General features: G+C 42.5%; 1 protein-coding gene across 5 annotated transcripts in view; it reads left to right on the top strand.

The window, feature by feature from the left end:
* Positions 1-17,061, top strand: part of ENOX1 (ecto-NOX disulfide-thiol exchanger 1) — a 590,187-nt gene that overhangs the window by 464,821 nt on the left and 108,305 nt on the right. For all 5 annotated transcript variants that reach the window (XM_024755644.1, XM_024755643.1, XM_024755640.1 and 2 more), the window contains 2 exons: positions 802-908; positions 4,841-4,958. In XM_024755644.1, coding sequence (XP_024611412.1) covers positions 802-908; positions 4,841-4,958 — 225 coding nt within the window. The remainder of the gene's footprint in view (positions 1-801; positions 909-4,840; positions 4,959-17,061) is intronic.

Genomic DNA, 17,061 nt, shown 5'->3' with positions numbered 1-17,061 from the left:
CCAGAGTGTCGGGAGCCAGAGGGAGGAGAGCCTTATGAAAGTTGAAATGGAGTACGTGGCCATGATGAACTACGAAGGACGCCATATGGTGTTGGAATAAGATCTGCACGAGGTGCTGCTGGTTGGGTGAGCCTTGGTCTGTCTTGAGGTGAAGGCAGCGGCTCCCATTTTCTGCCAGAGGGCTGGAGGGCTGGCTATAATGGGTGCGACAGGGGGAGAAGAGGGGACCAAGGGGTAAAAATGGCCTTGAGACTGAAGGGAGATATGACACAAACTACTCATTGCCCCAACTTGGAACTCGGACACGGTAATGTCTTCAGCGGGCTGCACTGGGGTCCTTGAGATGGAGACCAAAAGCTAAAAAGAGATGTGTTTGGTTCTTCCTCATTCAGCCACTCCCCCCGGGCTTCACTTCTAAGGCTCCAATCCAGGCATTACTCGATCCGTATATCTATATTTGTGTGTCAACACCAGTGCCTGTATATCTATAGATCTAGGTGTATAGATGTACCAAGTCATGTTTTTAGACAAGAAGTAACAGATGCTTGGAAGCAGATGTCCATGAACTTCTCCCAGTCATATTTAGAGTTTGTTTTAACCTAAAGTTATGGACACAGACATGAAGGGAGACCTCCCCAACCTTGCTGCCATGTAAGTACAAAAAGGCACAAATGGGATGGATATTGATGATGTTATTTCTGCTGCGACATCATCCATAGACTCCTAGTGTCTTTGCTTTGCTTCCCTATAGTGATCACAACATAAATTACTTGTCTTGTTTGACTTCCTTGTTCACCAAAGTTGAGCAGATTGTGGCCGTTTTCAACGCTTCTACCAGACAAAAAGCTTGGGACCATTTCTCGAAAGCTCAGCGCAAGAACATAGACATTTGGCGAAAGCATTCTGAGGTTGGTGATTTTATTATTACTTTTCTAACCACCGTCACACAGCTGGATTGGCAGGGGATAGTGTGGCTGCAGCCATGATGGTTTTTGTTACAGTGGGCGGGCATCCTGCCCCTCACTGTCAGCTCCAGATCCAGCTCAGATTTGTTCCTTATCCAGAAAAGCAGCTGACTTAATGCTTAGAGGACGGAGTGCTTGTGTCCCCTGCAAAGGGAGAAAAGCATCTCTCCCATTCGTAGTAAAGAGCTCAGAAATAAGCTAAGACACTTCGCCTAATCACTGTGCAAAACAAGAAAATGAAAAAGTGTAACGTAAACTAGAAAACTAGTTTTTAAATTACTGAGTTTCTTTTCAGTGTTCTACAGCATGATGGTGACGGTTTGCTCTTTGGCTAGAAATGGCAAGTATGCCTTTCATCCACATCTTCTCATCCTAAGAATGTCTCCGTCCCCTGTGCTAGCCAGCAGGTCCTATCAGACCTCTCCCCAGGGCAGATTTCCTCAGGGAAGTGAATGTCCAGGCTAGCCCTGTCCACCCTTCTGCATCAATGCATGTGTGAAGTGTGAGTATCTACCCCAAGGCAAGAGTTCAGAACTTAACCTTCGCTGCCACCTAGAAGGACCAGATTGTGTCATTAGTCATTGGTGGTCCAGCTGTTATTTTTAATTCCTCAGTGTAGTGTACGCTTTGAACCTGTAATTTAAAAGTAAGTATACTGTCTTTGTTTGCTTCTTCCTTTTTTTTTTTTTAACGAGAGAATGTTTTTCATTTGGATGCCTCTCCGTCTCTAGCCTGTTAGTATTAAAGTTCTCTAAATGATAATCCCCTCTTTCCAAATCCCAAACTTATAGAAGGTAAGGTTTATTGATGTAATGATTTTGGCTCACACTTGTAAAATAAGTGTTTTATGTAGAGTTCGAGGAACCACAGAGTACGGCAGTATCAATCATTTGGGTAGCATTTTAAGTGCCCATTAACTAATGCTAAATTTCAGTTGAATACCAATGGCACTTGATGTAGCATCCATATGCATACCAAGTGAATTCTTTATTATCACTGTTATTATGGTGAGTACTGAATGCGCAATAATGGGACACTTAAAAGGCTAGTGCAGTTTATTATTAAGAAGGACATTTTTTATTTTGTTCACAAATACCGAGAAGGTGCTTGGTGACTGATGCAGGAGGCGGGATTTCTCTCTTATTCTTCGGGGGCCAGAAAACCAAAGGATGCTTACCCAGTGCTCTCCCAGACACTGACTTGAGCCCCATGTCAAGGTTGATTTTCATGAGGAAAGAGTCCCAAAAATCAATGATGAAATACATGAATCGAGGGTTCTGAAACACTAATTGGAATCCATAGACTATGATTCAGATTTGGGAATGATCTGCCTGTGAATTGTTTATTTATTTTTTCTTTTGGCTTCACATAAAACCAGACATGATTAAAAGAAACATTAAGAGAAAGGCAGGTGGCATGACGCTGAGTAAACCCGGGCATAAAGAAGACTGTCGTTAATCTGGGAGTGGCGGCAACTGTCCGTTACTGATCTAAATCACGCTTCCTGCCACGTCGTATCCCGTTCCCCCAGCCCTGCCTCCCCCCCTTGCAGGGCCATCCCCTCCCTTGCTGAACAGGACACGCGAAGGCTTCCAGTCCCGAGGAAGCCTGCCTGCTTGCTTTGCTCCCTACTGGGAGGTAGAAAGGGACACAGCCCAGAAAGATGCTTCTGTAAAGGGTCTTTGTGTCTCCCTGCCACTCCCACCACCACCTCTTCTGATTATAGGAGGAAATAGAATTCTAAATTACCTTTGATTTTCTCTCCTCCGTGTTGCCCGATTGATTAAATACCAGTTGGCAATTTAACGTTGTGGATGATTTCTCAGTTGCATGTGAGCTTGATAATTGGCTTGATTTTTCCGCGTTCCTGTGAACAGCGTCTGTTAATTACCTGCAGCACCTTTACAGATTTATTAGCATGTCCACGTGATTTACTGCTGAACCAGAGGCACGCTGTGGAAACAGCCTCAGCTTTTTTTTTTTTTTCCTCCAATCTTTTCCTTTCTGCCAACCTTCCCCACGAGAACAGCTAATGTATGACAGTTTGTCGTTAACTGTAGGAACTAAACAACAGGCCCTTTTAGCCTCGTTTATTCTTTCCACCTGAAGTTTCTTTGCTTCAAGTATTTTCAGGCCACCTCCTCGGGAATTGGGCTCTTTGTCGGTAGAAAGATTAGTTGTCCACAACCTAAAAACTTCCCCACTAATCACATCCGCCTCCAAGACCCGATGGTGCTACTTAAGGTGGAATAGGCACCTCTTTCTACAGGGTGGCGTGGGCAAGTGAGGGGACACTGCCTGTCATCCTGGTGCCTCTCAGGACTGCCCTGTGATGGGTGGCCCTGTCCCAGGGACCTTGCCTTCTGCCCTCCCCACTTTCCCTGTCTTTGGTGACTTCCCTGTCTTTGTCTCTGCAATTGTGGTTCCCAGGGTTCAGAGCTGACCATGCAAATGTGGTTAGCAATACAGAATTCCCTTCCCATCGTGCTACAGTTAAAATCTGTGTGCTAAGGAGAGAAGAGAGTTGAGAGCACCTATAACAGAATAATATAGACGTATCCATCCATCGAATGAGCACTTTAAACTGTGTTTAAAGTCATGCCATTAATACGTTAGGTGTTGTAATTTAGTTTTATTCTTATTCATAGATTTATTATAAAGTGAAATTATTTTAACTGTTTGACTTTTTTTTTAGACTCCAATTTAAATGGGGAGAAAAACAACAATGCAGCTCTTTTCACCCCACCCCGCTTTTTTTCTGTTGTTTTGAGGACAGAACATATAAAAGAACAGACTGGATAAGGATTTGCAAATATATAATTTACAGCTTGATCCAAAATAATAATGTAATTATTTAATGTAAGCAATTAGTGTCCTGATTTTTAAGCACAGTAGTAAACAATTTATTGTGTAAGTCTTCACTTTTTTCGGTGAGTTTTCACATATACTCTTGCAGTCAAACAGCCTTGTATTACTACTACCCCATTTTTGTGTGAGTAGACAAAGGCTCAGGAAATTAAATGCCTTGATTGCAGTCACTTTTCTAGGAAGTGGAGAAAGAAATGACCCTTAGATCTTAAAGGGATGCTAAAACAACCATTACAACATAAACAATAAACCCCACGTGATAATTTAAAACACCAACAAAGAAGGCATCTGTTTTCATTTTGTCCTCCGACATCATTTGAATTTCACCATTTGGATATCTGAAGTGTGTGTGTGTGTGTGTGTGTGTGTGTGTGTGTGTGTGTGTGTATGTGATCACACATGGGCACATACACATGCAGAGACACTATTTTGCATGAATAATAATAGTGGTCAACATTTTCAACTTAATGGACCAAGTCTCTCACGTGATGCTAAGTATCTCACATGCATTAACTATTTTATCCTCAAAACTCTCCTTGTCGCACTATCTCAGTGAGTGAATTGACACTAAGAAAGATGAAGAGACATCCCTGAAGTGACACGGTGGGTCAGTGGTAGACCGGCCTTTTAAAAAAATTCCCTTGCTCACATTCCTGGCTGCCCCTACGTTCCAGTTCTGGTAATAGACATTTCTATGGGAGCCTCACAACAGCCCTACCAGTTGGACGTTGTTGTCCCCCTTTTTACAAATGAGGAAATTCAGAGATTAAAGAACTTGCTGAAGAGCCCTTGACTCACCATTGGTGATCAGGAATTTCTCCCAAGTCTGATACCGAATCCCTCGATTGGTCGACACCCCAGACCCCTCAGAACTTCACTCTAGATTAGGTGGGGTAGTGTTTGGGAGGTGAAGACATTCCTACGTCAGTCATAACACATGGAGAGACCACTGGGAAAGGTGTGTCATGTGTCGCTGACTCTGACGCCCGTGGGTCCTCTGCTTCCAGGAGCTCCGGAACGCTCAGAGTGAGCAGCTTATGGGCATCCGCCGAGAAGAAGAGATGGAAATGTCGGATGATGAGAACTGTGACAGCCCTACTAAAAAAATGAGAGTTGATGAATCAGGTAACGTGAGTAACTGCCACATCCCTGTGAGATACCTTAATGATCTTCCTAATCTGAGATGGGGCATACAGATTGAGAAATGGCCACAGAACTCACTTTTATTTGAGTTAAACTAAACTTCCATCTTTGACTGACTCTGCCTTGTATTAATAGAACTTGAAATTCCTTCTTGGGAACATAATGGTTTAAATTGTTCCAGTTGTTTCTCTGTATGTGGGTCTGGGGCCACACTTACTTTCAGGGATATTTGCCTGTTCCCATAAAAATCCTTTTCCACAGTGTGGCAGCCACCTCTGATGCTGAAATACAGATAAAATCTGATTTCAGTCAGTGTACTTCTTACGTGGGAAACGTTTAATCCCTAAAGAAGCTTTCTAGCCTCCGAAGCAATGTGCTGGAGAATTAGACTGCTTTCCGATCAATTTTAGTTCCTAACCTGTAATCAAAGGGATGGTCCCGTTTGGTACCAAGAAAGGGGCATCAATCCTTGAGTTATAAAAAGGAGAGAAGCTTAAAGAGAACCTTGATTGATATTCTCTGCCTAATCTGAGATGCTGATTTAAAACTCTCTTCTCAAATTGTATGTTATTCCCTTGATGTAAAAGCAAGCAGAAGTGCTCACTCAAACGTAGGAGGCACCAAGGGAGACTGCTTGTCCGAGGGGAAGGGTGTTTCCTAAAGGGCCTGGGGAAAACCACAGTCGCCACCTTTGGCAAAAAGGGAATAAAACACTCACCTCTCCCAGGCCTTTTCGGGTGACCAGGAACAGAGGATCTTTGCTGGTTTGGTTAGTAGAAGCCAAAATCAAGATTCCAAAATGGTCAAGTCATCAAGATTACAGAGCGGTCAGTTAGGTTGACCGGTCAGTTCCACATCTTGGCTGTTGTGAATGGTGCTGCTATGAACATAGGGGTGCATGTTTCTCTTTGAATTATAGCTTTGTCCAGATATATGCCCAAGAGTGGGATTGCCGGATCATACGGTAATTCCATTTTTAGTTTTCTGAGGAACCTCCGTACTGTTTTCCATAGTGGCTGCACCGACGTACGTTCCCACCAACAGTGTAGGAGGGTTCCCTTTTCTCCACATCCTCTCTAGCATTTGTTATTTGTAGATTTATTGGTGATGGGCATTCTGACCCGTGTGAGGTGGTACCTCATTATAGTTTTGATTTGCATCTCTCTAATAATTAGTGATGTTGAGCATCTTTTCATGTGCCTACTGGCCGTCTCTATTTCTTCTTTGGAGAAATGTCTATTAAGGTCTTCTGCTCATTTTTCAATTGAGTTGTTTGTTTTTATTGTTGTTGAGTTGTATGAGCTATTTGTATATTTTGGAGATTAAGCTCTTCTCGGTCGCATCATTTGCAGATATTTTCTCCCATTCCATAGGTTGTCTTTTCATTTTTTTTTTTTTTATGGTTTCCTTTGCTGTGCAAAAGCTTGTAAGTTTGATTAGGTCCCACTTGTTTACCTTCGTTTTTATTTCTGTTGCTTTGGGAGACTGAGCTAAGAAAACATTGGTACGATTTATGTCAGAAAATGTTTTGCCTGTGTTCTCTCCTAGGAGTTTTATAGTGTCATGTCTTATATTTAAGTCTTTAAGCCATTTTGAGTTTATTTTTGTGTATGGCGAGAGGGTGTGTTCTAACTTCATTGATTTACATGCAGCTGTCCAACCTTCCTAGCACCACTTGCTGAAGAGACTGTCTTTTCCCATTTTATATTCTTGCGTCCTTTGTCGAAGATTAATTGACTGTAGGTGTGTGGGTTTGTTTCTGGGCTCTCCATACTGTTTCACTGATCTGTACGTTTGTTTTTGTACCAATACCACGCTGTTTTGATTACTGTAGCTTTATAGTATTGTCTGAAGTCTGGGAGAGTTATGCCTCCTGGAAGCAACCTAAATGTCCATTGACAGATGAATGGATAAAGAAGATGTGGTACATGTATACAATGGAATACTACTCAGCCATAAAAAATGAACAAAATAATACCATTTGCAGCAATATGGATGCAACTAGAGATTACCATACTAAGTGAAGTAAGTGACAAAGAGAAAGACAAATACCATATGATATCACTTATATGTGGAATCTAAAATATGGCACAATTGAACCTATCTACAAAACAGAAACAGACTCCCAGATGTAGAGATCAGACCTGTGGTTGCCAAGAGGGAGGAGAGGAGGGGGAGGGATGGACTGGGAGTTTGGGGTTTATAGATGCAAACTATTGCATTTAGAATGGATAAACAACAAGGTCCTAGTGTAGAACACAGGGAAGTATATCCGGTCTCTTGGGATAAACCATAATGGAAAAGGATATATATATAAAAGAATGTCTGTATGTGTATAACTGAGTCACTTTGCTGTACAGCAGAGATTGGCACAGCACTGTAAATCAACTCTACTTCAATAAATAAATAAATAGTGGTCAGAATGCTCTGTTTTTCCAGGGCTTTAGAAGAGAATGCCAGAAGCACAAGATGATCACAAGAAAAAGCTCCTACATCCAGACGTATACAGAAGGGAGTTTCATTTCCCTAGAACAGTGGTTCTGAAAAGCACGGTCCCCAGTCCAGCAATGTTAGCATCACCTAGGAACTTATTCGTAATGTAAATTCTCGGGGGTGCTCCTCGAGACCTACTAAATCAGACTCCAGAGGATGTGGGGGTGGGGGGGATGTGAGATTCAGAATCTGTGATTTAAAGCCTTCGGCGGGATCCTGATGCAGGCTAAAGTTTGAGAACCACGGCCTTAGACAATTTCCCTTTCATCCTCAAATTCCGTTCATTTGAATCTTTTAGAAGCTTAGCATAAAAGCAGGCACCACACCACTATTTTCTGAAGCCATATATTATCCTTTGTCTGAAAAATGAACCGAGCATTTATGTGTCAATGTATGTCTCTTATTAAACTGATATCAGATTTCTCAGGACTGCTCGATTATTGGGTTTGGATTTGCTTATTTGAGGAAACCACCTTCCACACAGCGTTTCTATTCTGCAGACCTTCATATATCAGAAGAAGAAAGTGAGTTTTGGGTGTGATTTTTCTTAAATTCAAGGAGCTCTTCCAATAAATAAATAAATACTTTTTTTCCTCAAAAAAAGCTTTCATCATTTTTTTAATCAGAGTTTTTCAGGACATCTCTGCTTTTCTGATTGTCAAGAATACTTCCTTGTAGTTCTGCTGTTTACCACGTATAGTAATTTACAGTGTGTCTTTGACTAGATGAGGGGCAAGTTTACACAAAACCTGGATCCTTAACATCTTTATAAGGTAGGTGTAGAAGAAAAGAATGGAATCAATCAGGAATTCTGATTTGAACCTGTGGCTTTTTTCCCCCTTTGCGGGGAGTGGCATTTCTTTTTAAACAACCTGTCAATTTCTCAAGTAAGAATTATGTATAATTCCATAGCCTGCTTGGGATAAGACAAGAATAATAATGACTCAAGAATAGTCACAAGCCACAGAGGAGATCTTACAGACCATGGCAGCCAGCATATACCTGCAGGATTGGCCCCTGATCTGTGCTCCGGAAGAATCCACAGGGATACCAAGGACCTCTCCTCTCAGTGAGGACCACAGGGGTCCTCCCTGGAAGTTCGACTGAAGAGCCTTCTTCCCAGACCTCTGTGGTTTTCCTCCCAGACGTCTGATAAGAGCCTGAAGTAGGACTTGAACTTGCAGAGCTTTCTCCAGGCTCGTTCCTTGGTCAGCAGGATTAATGAACACAATACAGTATGTGTTCCACACCAGGCCGAGGGCAGAGATGAAAGAACCAGGGTTCGAATGCCAGGCCCTGAGGGGTTCAAAGTCTTTTGTGCTTTTTGAAATGAGACGGACCCGGAGAATGCAGTGTGTGGTTTATGAGGAAAGCGCAAGACTGATTGGAGGGAAGGGAAGGCAACTGACCTTCCTTATTCCGCTGGGCCCTCAGGATCCTGCCTAAAGGCAGGTAGGTGGTGGTGGTTCTTTCAGCCATGCGTATTCGGGGTGGGGGCAGCCTAACAGCAAGAATCCCATCTTGTCTTTTGACCAAGCTTCAGACAAGATCGTGTGAACTGCTGAAAGGGGGGACTGAGGCCCTACAGCCTGGGGGAAACAGGCCTTCCAGCGGCCTCTCCATAGGCGACCCGCCACTCGTTTTTTTAGGTACAAATCTGCATGTGTTAATCTAGTCACCTCCAAGCAGACCTCCGAAAACAGAGCGCTCTACTGAACGGACAGAGGAATTGCCAGACCTGAAATAGAAGTAAACTTCTCCATCCTTTAAGGAATCCCTGCCCCCTCCTTTTCTGCCAAAACAATGAGACCTTGCCTCACCGGCAGCAGCTGACCCAGGAATTCTTGGAAATCCCGGGGAGCCTCGGGCCTGCCCTGCCCTCCATCTTCCTCCTAAAACAAAAACCTGCGCAGGTTTTATTGCATTTCTGAGGGGGAGGTGGAGAGAATTGACTTTGGTTTTCAGAAAAAGCAAGGTTTATTGTGTGAGGACTTGTATGATACCTTGCGTTCAATGTTTTTTTTTTAATCAGAGTTTCTCAGGGCATCTCTGCTTTTCTGATTATGAAGAATACTTCCTTGTACTTTTGCTGTTTACCACGTATAGTAATTTACAGTGTGTCTTTGGCCAGAGTTCCGCCAGACCGGCTGTCACTTCCACATCCCTCTGGGCGGCGGGCCAGTCACCGCTGCTCAGCCGGTGACTCTTAAAGGGGAAAAAGGAGTTTGCTGGAGCCAAACTAAGATGCTGATAAAAATGAAAATGAGTTTTGCTAATACACTTGAAAATCAAGACAGATTTATCGAAGCATTCGTTCAAGAAAATCGGCATCCTGTTCCAAAGTCTGTGAAGATAATTTTTGATAAAAATTCAAACGTATTCTTGCATATAGTCTGTCTCCTGCTGCAATCAAGCCAAACTTTCAAAGCCAGATCACTTCCTCCTTCTCCCTCTCTCTCCCCCCTCACCTCTATTCTCCCTCACTCCTTCCTCTCACCCTTTCTCCTTCCTCCCTCCCTCCAGGTTGGCAGTGGGGGAGGGCCAGGAGTTGCACAGGAAGGAAGGGAGAAGAGAAGTCTGTCCTAGACGGTAAGGCTTCCCTGTCAGAACCTGATCAGTGTCAGTATTGTGAGTTCAGTGAGTCGGTGCGTATGAAGCCCTTCCAACAATACTTAGCGTGGAGCATGTAACAGGTAACTCAGTGACTGTAACTGTGCTTCTCGTCTTAGTCATCCCCCAACACCTAGTCCTGGGCCCTTCACCAAGTAAGTGCTCAATAAAAGGGGGTTGACTTCAGTTACATAATCCCCTTCTTCTGGTCCCTGTTTTTGATGGTTCCGTCGTGTAAGTTGATCAGAAGACGGTAGCCCTTGCTCTGGCTAAACTGAAATGGCAGGCATTAAGCAGCGTGTTCAGACAAGAATGGTTCATTTCTCCACAACGTTCAGAACTTCTGCACGCCCAGAATTCAGTGCCACATGCTGAAGAGACAACAGACCAGAGAATTGAAACTCAGCGTCATTCTGATGATTGACAAACGCATGTCAAGCATCTTCTTGTGTTCAAGACACTGTGGACCCAGGGGGTATGGAGAGAGCTAGACACAGCCTACCCTGCGCTCTGAGGTGTGAGATACTTTGCAAGAGATAAATAAGCATTTTAAGTTAATAGAAATACAGTGCCTGATGCCAAATATATTTTAAGCCGTTAATTTAAATTCAGGATAAAGCGGAATGAACGTCCCTCTCCAGTGTATGTACCTAACCCAATATTTGGTGAGTATACTTTGCACATTGAACACAGATTTTAGAAGAGAGTAAATCTAAAACGGCCCTTGCTTAATAGACGACCCTTAAACCATTCCATGTGCACAAATGCTCTTGGGTTTTAATTACACCTTATTTAAACTCTGAGCTCCTTATAGGAGCAAATACTCTTTTAATTATGAAGAATGTTTTCTGGGTTGTTAACTTTCCATGGAAACTCACCACAAAATAGGTACGGACCTTTTTTTTTTTTTGATTCCAGTAAGAAGTCAAAGATTTTCCAGCTCTTTCAGCCAATGGAGTCAAATTAGGGACTCATAATTAAGTTCACTTGGAATCAGCAGTATTCAGTCTGTCTAAACAGTTTCATATATAGCTGGAAGTCTTAGGTTAAAAAAGTTAATAGTAAGGCTCTCTCGGGCTATACCCTGATCTCTTTGAACACCAGGACTGCCTTCAATTTTCTGATTCAGTTTATTTCCAGTATGGGAGTGCTTTTGAAAGACATAAGAATGCCCAACAGACAGATTACAGTTAGGCACGAGTCCAAGAAGAGGTTCACTGCAGCCCCCAGCACCAGCCTGGGCACAGAAGGGAAGGGCTACTGGATTCCAGTTCAGGGTCCTGCAGCCGACTGATGGGGCCCTGACGGGAGCCATGTCACTCGCAGCTGGTAGAAGCTTCCTTTTAGGAAACATTGAGTGTGATCCTAGCAGGCTTACTCTGGGGTCGCTGAGAACCGGGCAGAGGGACAAGGGCCTTCAGACGTGCAAAGTGAGATGGCTCAGTCTCACATGCCTGGGACTGTGCTCCCTGCCCAGCAGACTCCCGAAGGCAGGAGTACCAGTGGTGAGAAGGATAGGCTGTTCGTAGACCTTCTGTTTTCACACGTGATGAGCGTCTGTAGGAGAAGTAGAACAGTGATGTGTGTCCATCAGTCACCGCCAAGGTAAAGACAAGCATTGTATTTCCAACCGTGACAGAATGTCTTCTGGGAACCCAAGGGCCAAACAGGGAGGTGTGATTAATTAAAACTTATATGGCTTAAAGATGATGAAACCAGTCTTCCGAGGCAGGCTGAGCAGCCTGCTTCATTCCTAATCTCTTGAAAGAGAGCTTCATTTGCAAGGAGACAAGGCTTCTTTCTCTGTTTCTTCCCTTTATTTATTTATTTTTTTAAATCTTGCTCATCTTGCCACAGGAAATCCAATCACTGTTTATTTGGGGTAGATTTTTCGGTTCCTTGATTTCACGTGCAGTTACAGTTCCCATTTCGTCATGGATATGTTTCTGAACAGTGTAGAAATCAGTTCTTTACCTTTTAAACGTAAGAGGCAGATGCTGTTAAACCGACCCCATGCAGCAGGATTCCTCTGTCACGGCAGCACTCCTGTCCAACCAGACCGTGCTTACCTGTTCTGTAAATTCACATTTGGAGGCTAAACTGTCCTTACGCGGAGCCCCCTTATAATCGTAGTTTTCTGTAGCCCTCCACAGTGCCGTATTCCCAACATCGCTCTCATACATAAACAGATTTTCCAGAATCGTGTGTTTCGTGTCAAATCGATTTGGGTTGCTGACATTGTGTTGTGTCTCGGAGACCACAGATTTTTCCCTAATGCTCCAGGCATTCAGCTGAGCGGCGCCTCCAGAAAACCCAGGCGAGCCCTGGTTGAGGGTCTGCATCAGTTCACACCTGGTCAGTACTAGCTTGGAGCCGGCTGGGTTCTCTGAGTAGTTTTCTGTGTGCCAGCCCAGCACATTCTCCCAGCTCAGCCACCTTGCAGAGAGGACTCCGGCTCTATCAAGCCCTGGCTTCTGGCCTGGTGACAGGAGCCCCTGGAGTGTGGTGAAGGGCTCCTGAGCTGATGGGTAGCTGGCAGGCAGAGGAGAAAAGAGAGGAACTTAGCAGCCAATGTTCAGAAAGGGAGAAGTGCGGAGACCTTGACCCAGGAGGAATGGAGACAAATGGCCAGTGGGCCGCACGAGGTCACGGCACAGCCGCCCGTGCCCAGCCTGCGGCGCTGTGATGCCTTTCAACTGCCAGGAGCGCCATGATCTAGATTGCAGTTTATCATGTTTTCGGGGCATTTCATTCTGATAAGTTTTGATGCAGGATCATTCCGTAGGGGAGTAGATTTAATCCTGTTTTCTTAGCAGGCTCTGAGGACACTGAGGGAATATTTATGTAATAAGGTGCAAAGTTGCTATGGAAAATACTATAGCAACCTAACATCTTCGCAGAGCCAGGCAGCCACTTATAACAGCAATCTAAATTTACATTTATTTTAGTGTCATTTTATCGACACTCTTAGTATCTCATTCTGACAGGATGTTAAAATATGTTTTCAGCTTGCATCTGAGCAAAATTAACACAGTGTTGTTGGAATTTAAGTGGGGTTTGCACAACTTCTGGAAAAAAGCAGAATATTTTCGAGGGAGTTTAGATGACAGAATCTGGGTAAGTTTGTAACTCTTCTTTCTCTTTCCTAAATGTACGAAAGAATTCCTTAGTGCCATTTATTCCTAGTTTTTTCTCTTAGTTGGTAACTAATGAGTCGGAATTTCTGATTACCAAATGAGGATTTTCCTTTTCGACACTGATGTAATTTTTTAAGTGCTCACCTATGATTCTAGCTGGCGCTTAATAGAAAAACACTTTTAGTAGATCAGCTCATTGCCCTCCAGCAGCATGTGACTTTTTGATAATGAAATCTATTTTTTATATAAAAAATACCTATTCATTTTGGAAAGTCTAATGATTAAGAATAATAAAAGATAAAAGTGTCAGTTATAACACTACAAAAGACTCTTTAGTTTCTGATTCGTTTTCTTCTTTACAGCCTAACTATATGAGCATTTTTGTATGTATTTTTTAATATATACACGATTACGTTTCTAGTCAGACCTTTTTGTATAACAAGTGGGGGTTTTTAAAGCTTTTTTAATATATTAATGAAATAGAAAATATAGAGCAAATGCGTGTGTATCCTTTCTGGATCACGGGCTCCTTCCCATGAACCTTTAGGACTTCAAGCTGTAATCTTTGAGGTGGTCAGAGTAGATACCTGAGGTCATTAAAGCCTGAAAATTGGGCCAGCCCTCCCCAAAGCATCTTTTAGGTCCCTTAAATGTGAGTGTGGCAGGGAACTATAGATACGTAGCTGGTTAGTAGTGGAAAGATAGTATCTATTGATTTTCTTCTCTACCTCTCCATCTGAAATCTTAAAGTGTGACTTTAACACTGTGAAAGTGGGACATTGGCCAAAAGAATCGATACCAGACTATATTAAAACCCATGCTGCTACCAGCTTCTTGGCCCTGATGTACTGTTTATGAACACCATTGTCCTAATTCTCCTGTGCTTTTATACTGCATCGTTCATCAAGACACAGTTGGCGACATAAAGTTATTGTACCTTGACTCCTAACACTGTTGCCTATAAGCTTCATTAATCCAAGACCTGAAGATCTACTGAAGGAATACAGAAAGTGAGGACAGATATCCAATTGAATTCCAGTGAGCCACACTCAGTTAAATGCCCCATAACTGATGGAGAAAGTAATTGCCAGAAGTAGCAGTAATTATTTCTCCCCTTTCTTAGAAATTCCGCCTTCCAGTTGTGATACTTCGAAGCGCTGCACATTGAAGTTTATAGCAATTTTAACAATTATTATTATAGCGAGCGCTCCCATGTCTAAATGGCTGAGAGACTCCTCTCTTTCACCGGCATGCATGTCCTTGATCCCAAAGAATGCTCAGCAGACCTTCTCCCCAGCTCCAGGACACAGTGTGGGAAGCTTTCTGGGAAGGGGCTAGAGAAGGGACATTTTATTTGAGGCTCCCCATTACCAGCAGAGAAGTAGGGAGACAGATTTCTGGAGCAGTCGATTCATCGTAGTGCTTCAGGGCGGGTGTTGCAGGTTCTTTAATGAGCCCATTGTACTGATAACTTCTAGAGCCGCTGTGTCCCAGAGACCTCTGCATTCCACGTCCTGCATGTGGGTCATTGCCGCCTGATGCAGTTACCCAAATTTTCAGTTATCAGAATTACCTTAGGAATATGTAAATATCTAACACTAGGGTATCGGTTAATTAATCATATATCCATAAGCAGCCTTGAAAGCAACCATGTTTTAGAAAACTATATAATGGCATGAGAGAAGGCTCTCTGTATATTGCTAAGTGATTTTAAAAAAAGCAATTACAAATCAATGTACAGATCATTCCAGTTGTGTGTCTGTGGATGTGTTGTATTCACAATGTATATGTTAGGGGGAATCTGTAAGGAGATAGGTCCAATATTCAGAGTGACTGTTTCTAGATTGTGTGATTACCAGTGATCTTTTTTCTTACTTTTGCATCTCAAAAATTTCTACAGCACATACATGTATGATTTAAATAATTGGACTACAGCAAATATTAATATAAAAATTACCCAGGAGAATCTGTGGTGAAATCTGTATCGATTGAGGAATACTACCTGGCCATTTTCAATCACAGGAAAGTTGAAAGTAGTCATGAATGATAACTGGTATCAGATGATAGAAGTTCATTGAATTGCCCTCTTTTGCTTCAAATTGGGGAATAATCACCTTTAATTTTCCATAATATTTTACCTTCCTAGACCACATCGTCCTGCAGTTTCCTCTTCCAAATATGATCATATTTGCGTGACTATTTAATTAAGGATCCAAGAAATAATTCAAGTTCTGATCCAGGCAGACATGTTGAATTCTTACCCACGAGGAGACTGGCAACCATGAGTCTCTTCAGATATGAAGAGACCCCTAGAAAGCACCTTAAATAACCTTCTCCTTTCTTCACAAACAGGAATGTGCGGTCCCACGTTGAGCAGTTAATGTTATTTGCCCAAGATAGTAAGTGGAAGGTACTAGAACTAGAGCTAGTACTAATACTAGGTATTAGTACTAGAACTCGGTACTAATTTCCTTCTTTCCACGTTAATGACCTTTCTATGGCACTACTAAATGTTGTGGGGAAAAAAGCTCCAGAATAGAATATCCCTCAAATGCTGTTAAGTGGCATCTTAAGAGTCAGTAAAATCAACCAAGGATTTTGAATGCCTGCTACGTGCATGGCACCACGATGCCGTCTGGAACAGAGGTAGGCCGGAGATGTTTACTACCTTAAAATGTTAATCCAGACCAGGCTGACTGGGGCTTTTGCGTAGTCTTCCCGCTACTTTCTGGATTTTTCTACTGACTAGAAAGAGATTGGCTTCAACATAGGCAGTGTATCCAGCAAACTGTTTTCTAGCCCATTCCAACAGAAATGCCAGCTTTTAAAAATACTCAGGAAATTGGCACAGTCCCTTTTCTAGCTGAATGATATTTATTTCCTCATAAACAACCAGCTCTATGGCTTTGGGCAAGAAGAAGAACTGCTTTGAAGAGGCAAAGTACATCAGGAAGGAATCATGCCATATCATGTATTCCTTTGGTAAACCAGGCACACTGTCACAGCCCGAGTCTTCCATTCCCTGACTCTCCAAAAAGGTAAAGAGAAAAATAAAACTACTTCTCTAAACACAAGCACAGATGTGATGATGGATCTGCAATGATCTGAGCTACAATATTAGTTCTTTGATTTCCCATCTCATCCCATGTTTCCCCTGCATCCCCAGGGCCTGGGAGAGCCTACCTGAAAATCATTCATTGACTCTCCATCTAATTTCAAGACTTACTGAAGCGCTCTCCATCCTTCCTTGTTCCTGAGGCTTTTCTTTATGAGATCTACCCCTCAATCAATCTTAAAAATAAAAGTTTGAGCGAGAGCACCTACAATAATATCAATGTTATTGAGATGCACAGACTCAGGGAAGTTTTGATCGGGAAGAGATCTTAGAAGTAACGTGTCCTCTCCCTTCTTACCCCATGTTCAAAATTAATGAGAAAAATGTGGTTTTTATCCCCAAACAATAATCAGCTGGAATGCTGAATAATGTCTGCAAGCTTGTATTGGGGATATTTTTTTTTGTAATTACAAGTTTTCACGTAAAACTTAAGTGATAACACACATTTGGCAAATCTCTTGGAAGTAGGATAAGAGATTTAATTCTTCTTTTAGTGACTTCCTAGTCGGTTGATTAAGAAATGTCTCCACCTGCCATACTAGACTTTTCTCATATAGTTTATATAATCCGAACGTCATAAAGCCATCCATTTCTCTATCCTTAGCTCTTTGCTTCCATGAAATTGTCTTAAGCAACGCCATAATACGAAGCAATGATAAAATGAAAACAAATATTTAGTGAATTCTTACTTATGACATGTATGGGACCGTGATATCATTTGTCTTGCAGT

This window comes from Neophocaena asiaeorientalis, unplaced genomic scaffold (genome assembly GCF_003031525.2).
Source record: "Neophocaena asiaeorientalis asiaeorientalis breed wild unplaced genomic scaffold, Neophocaena_asiaeorientalis_V1.1 scaffold59, whole genome shotgun sequence".
Classification (NCBI taxonomy): domain Eukaryota; kingdom Metazoa; phylum Chordata; class Mammalia; order Artiodactyla; family Phocoenidae; genus Neophocaena; species Neophocaena asiaeorientalis.
This window is presented reverse-complemented; position numbering and strand designations above follow the sequence as displayed.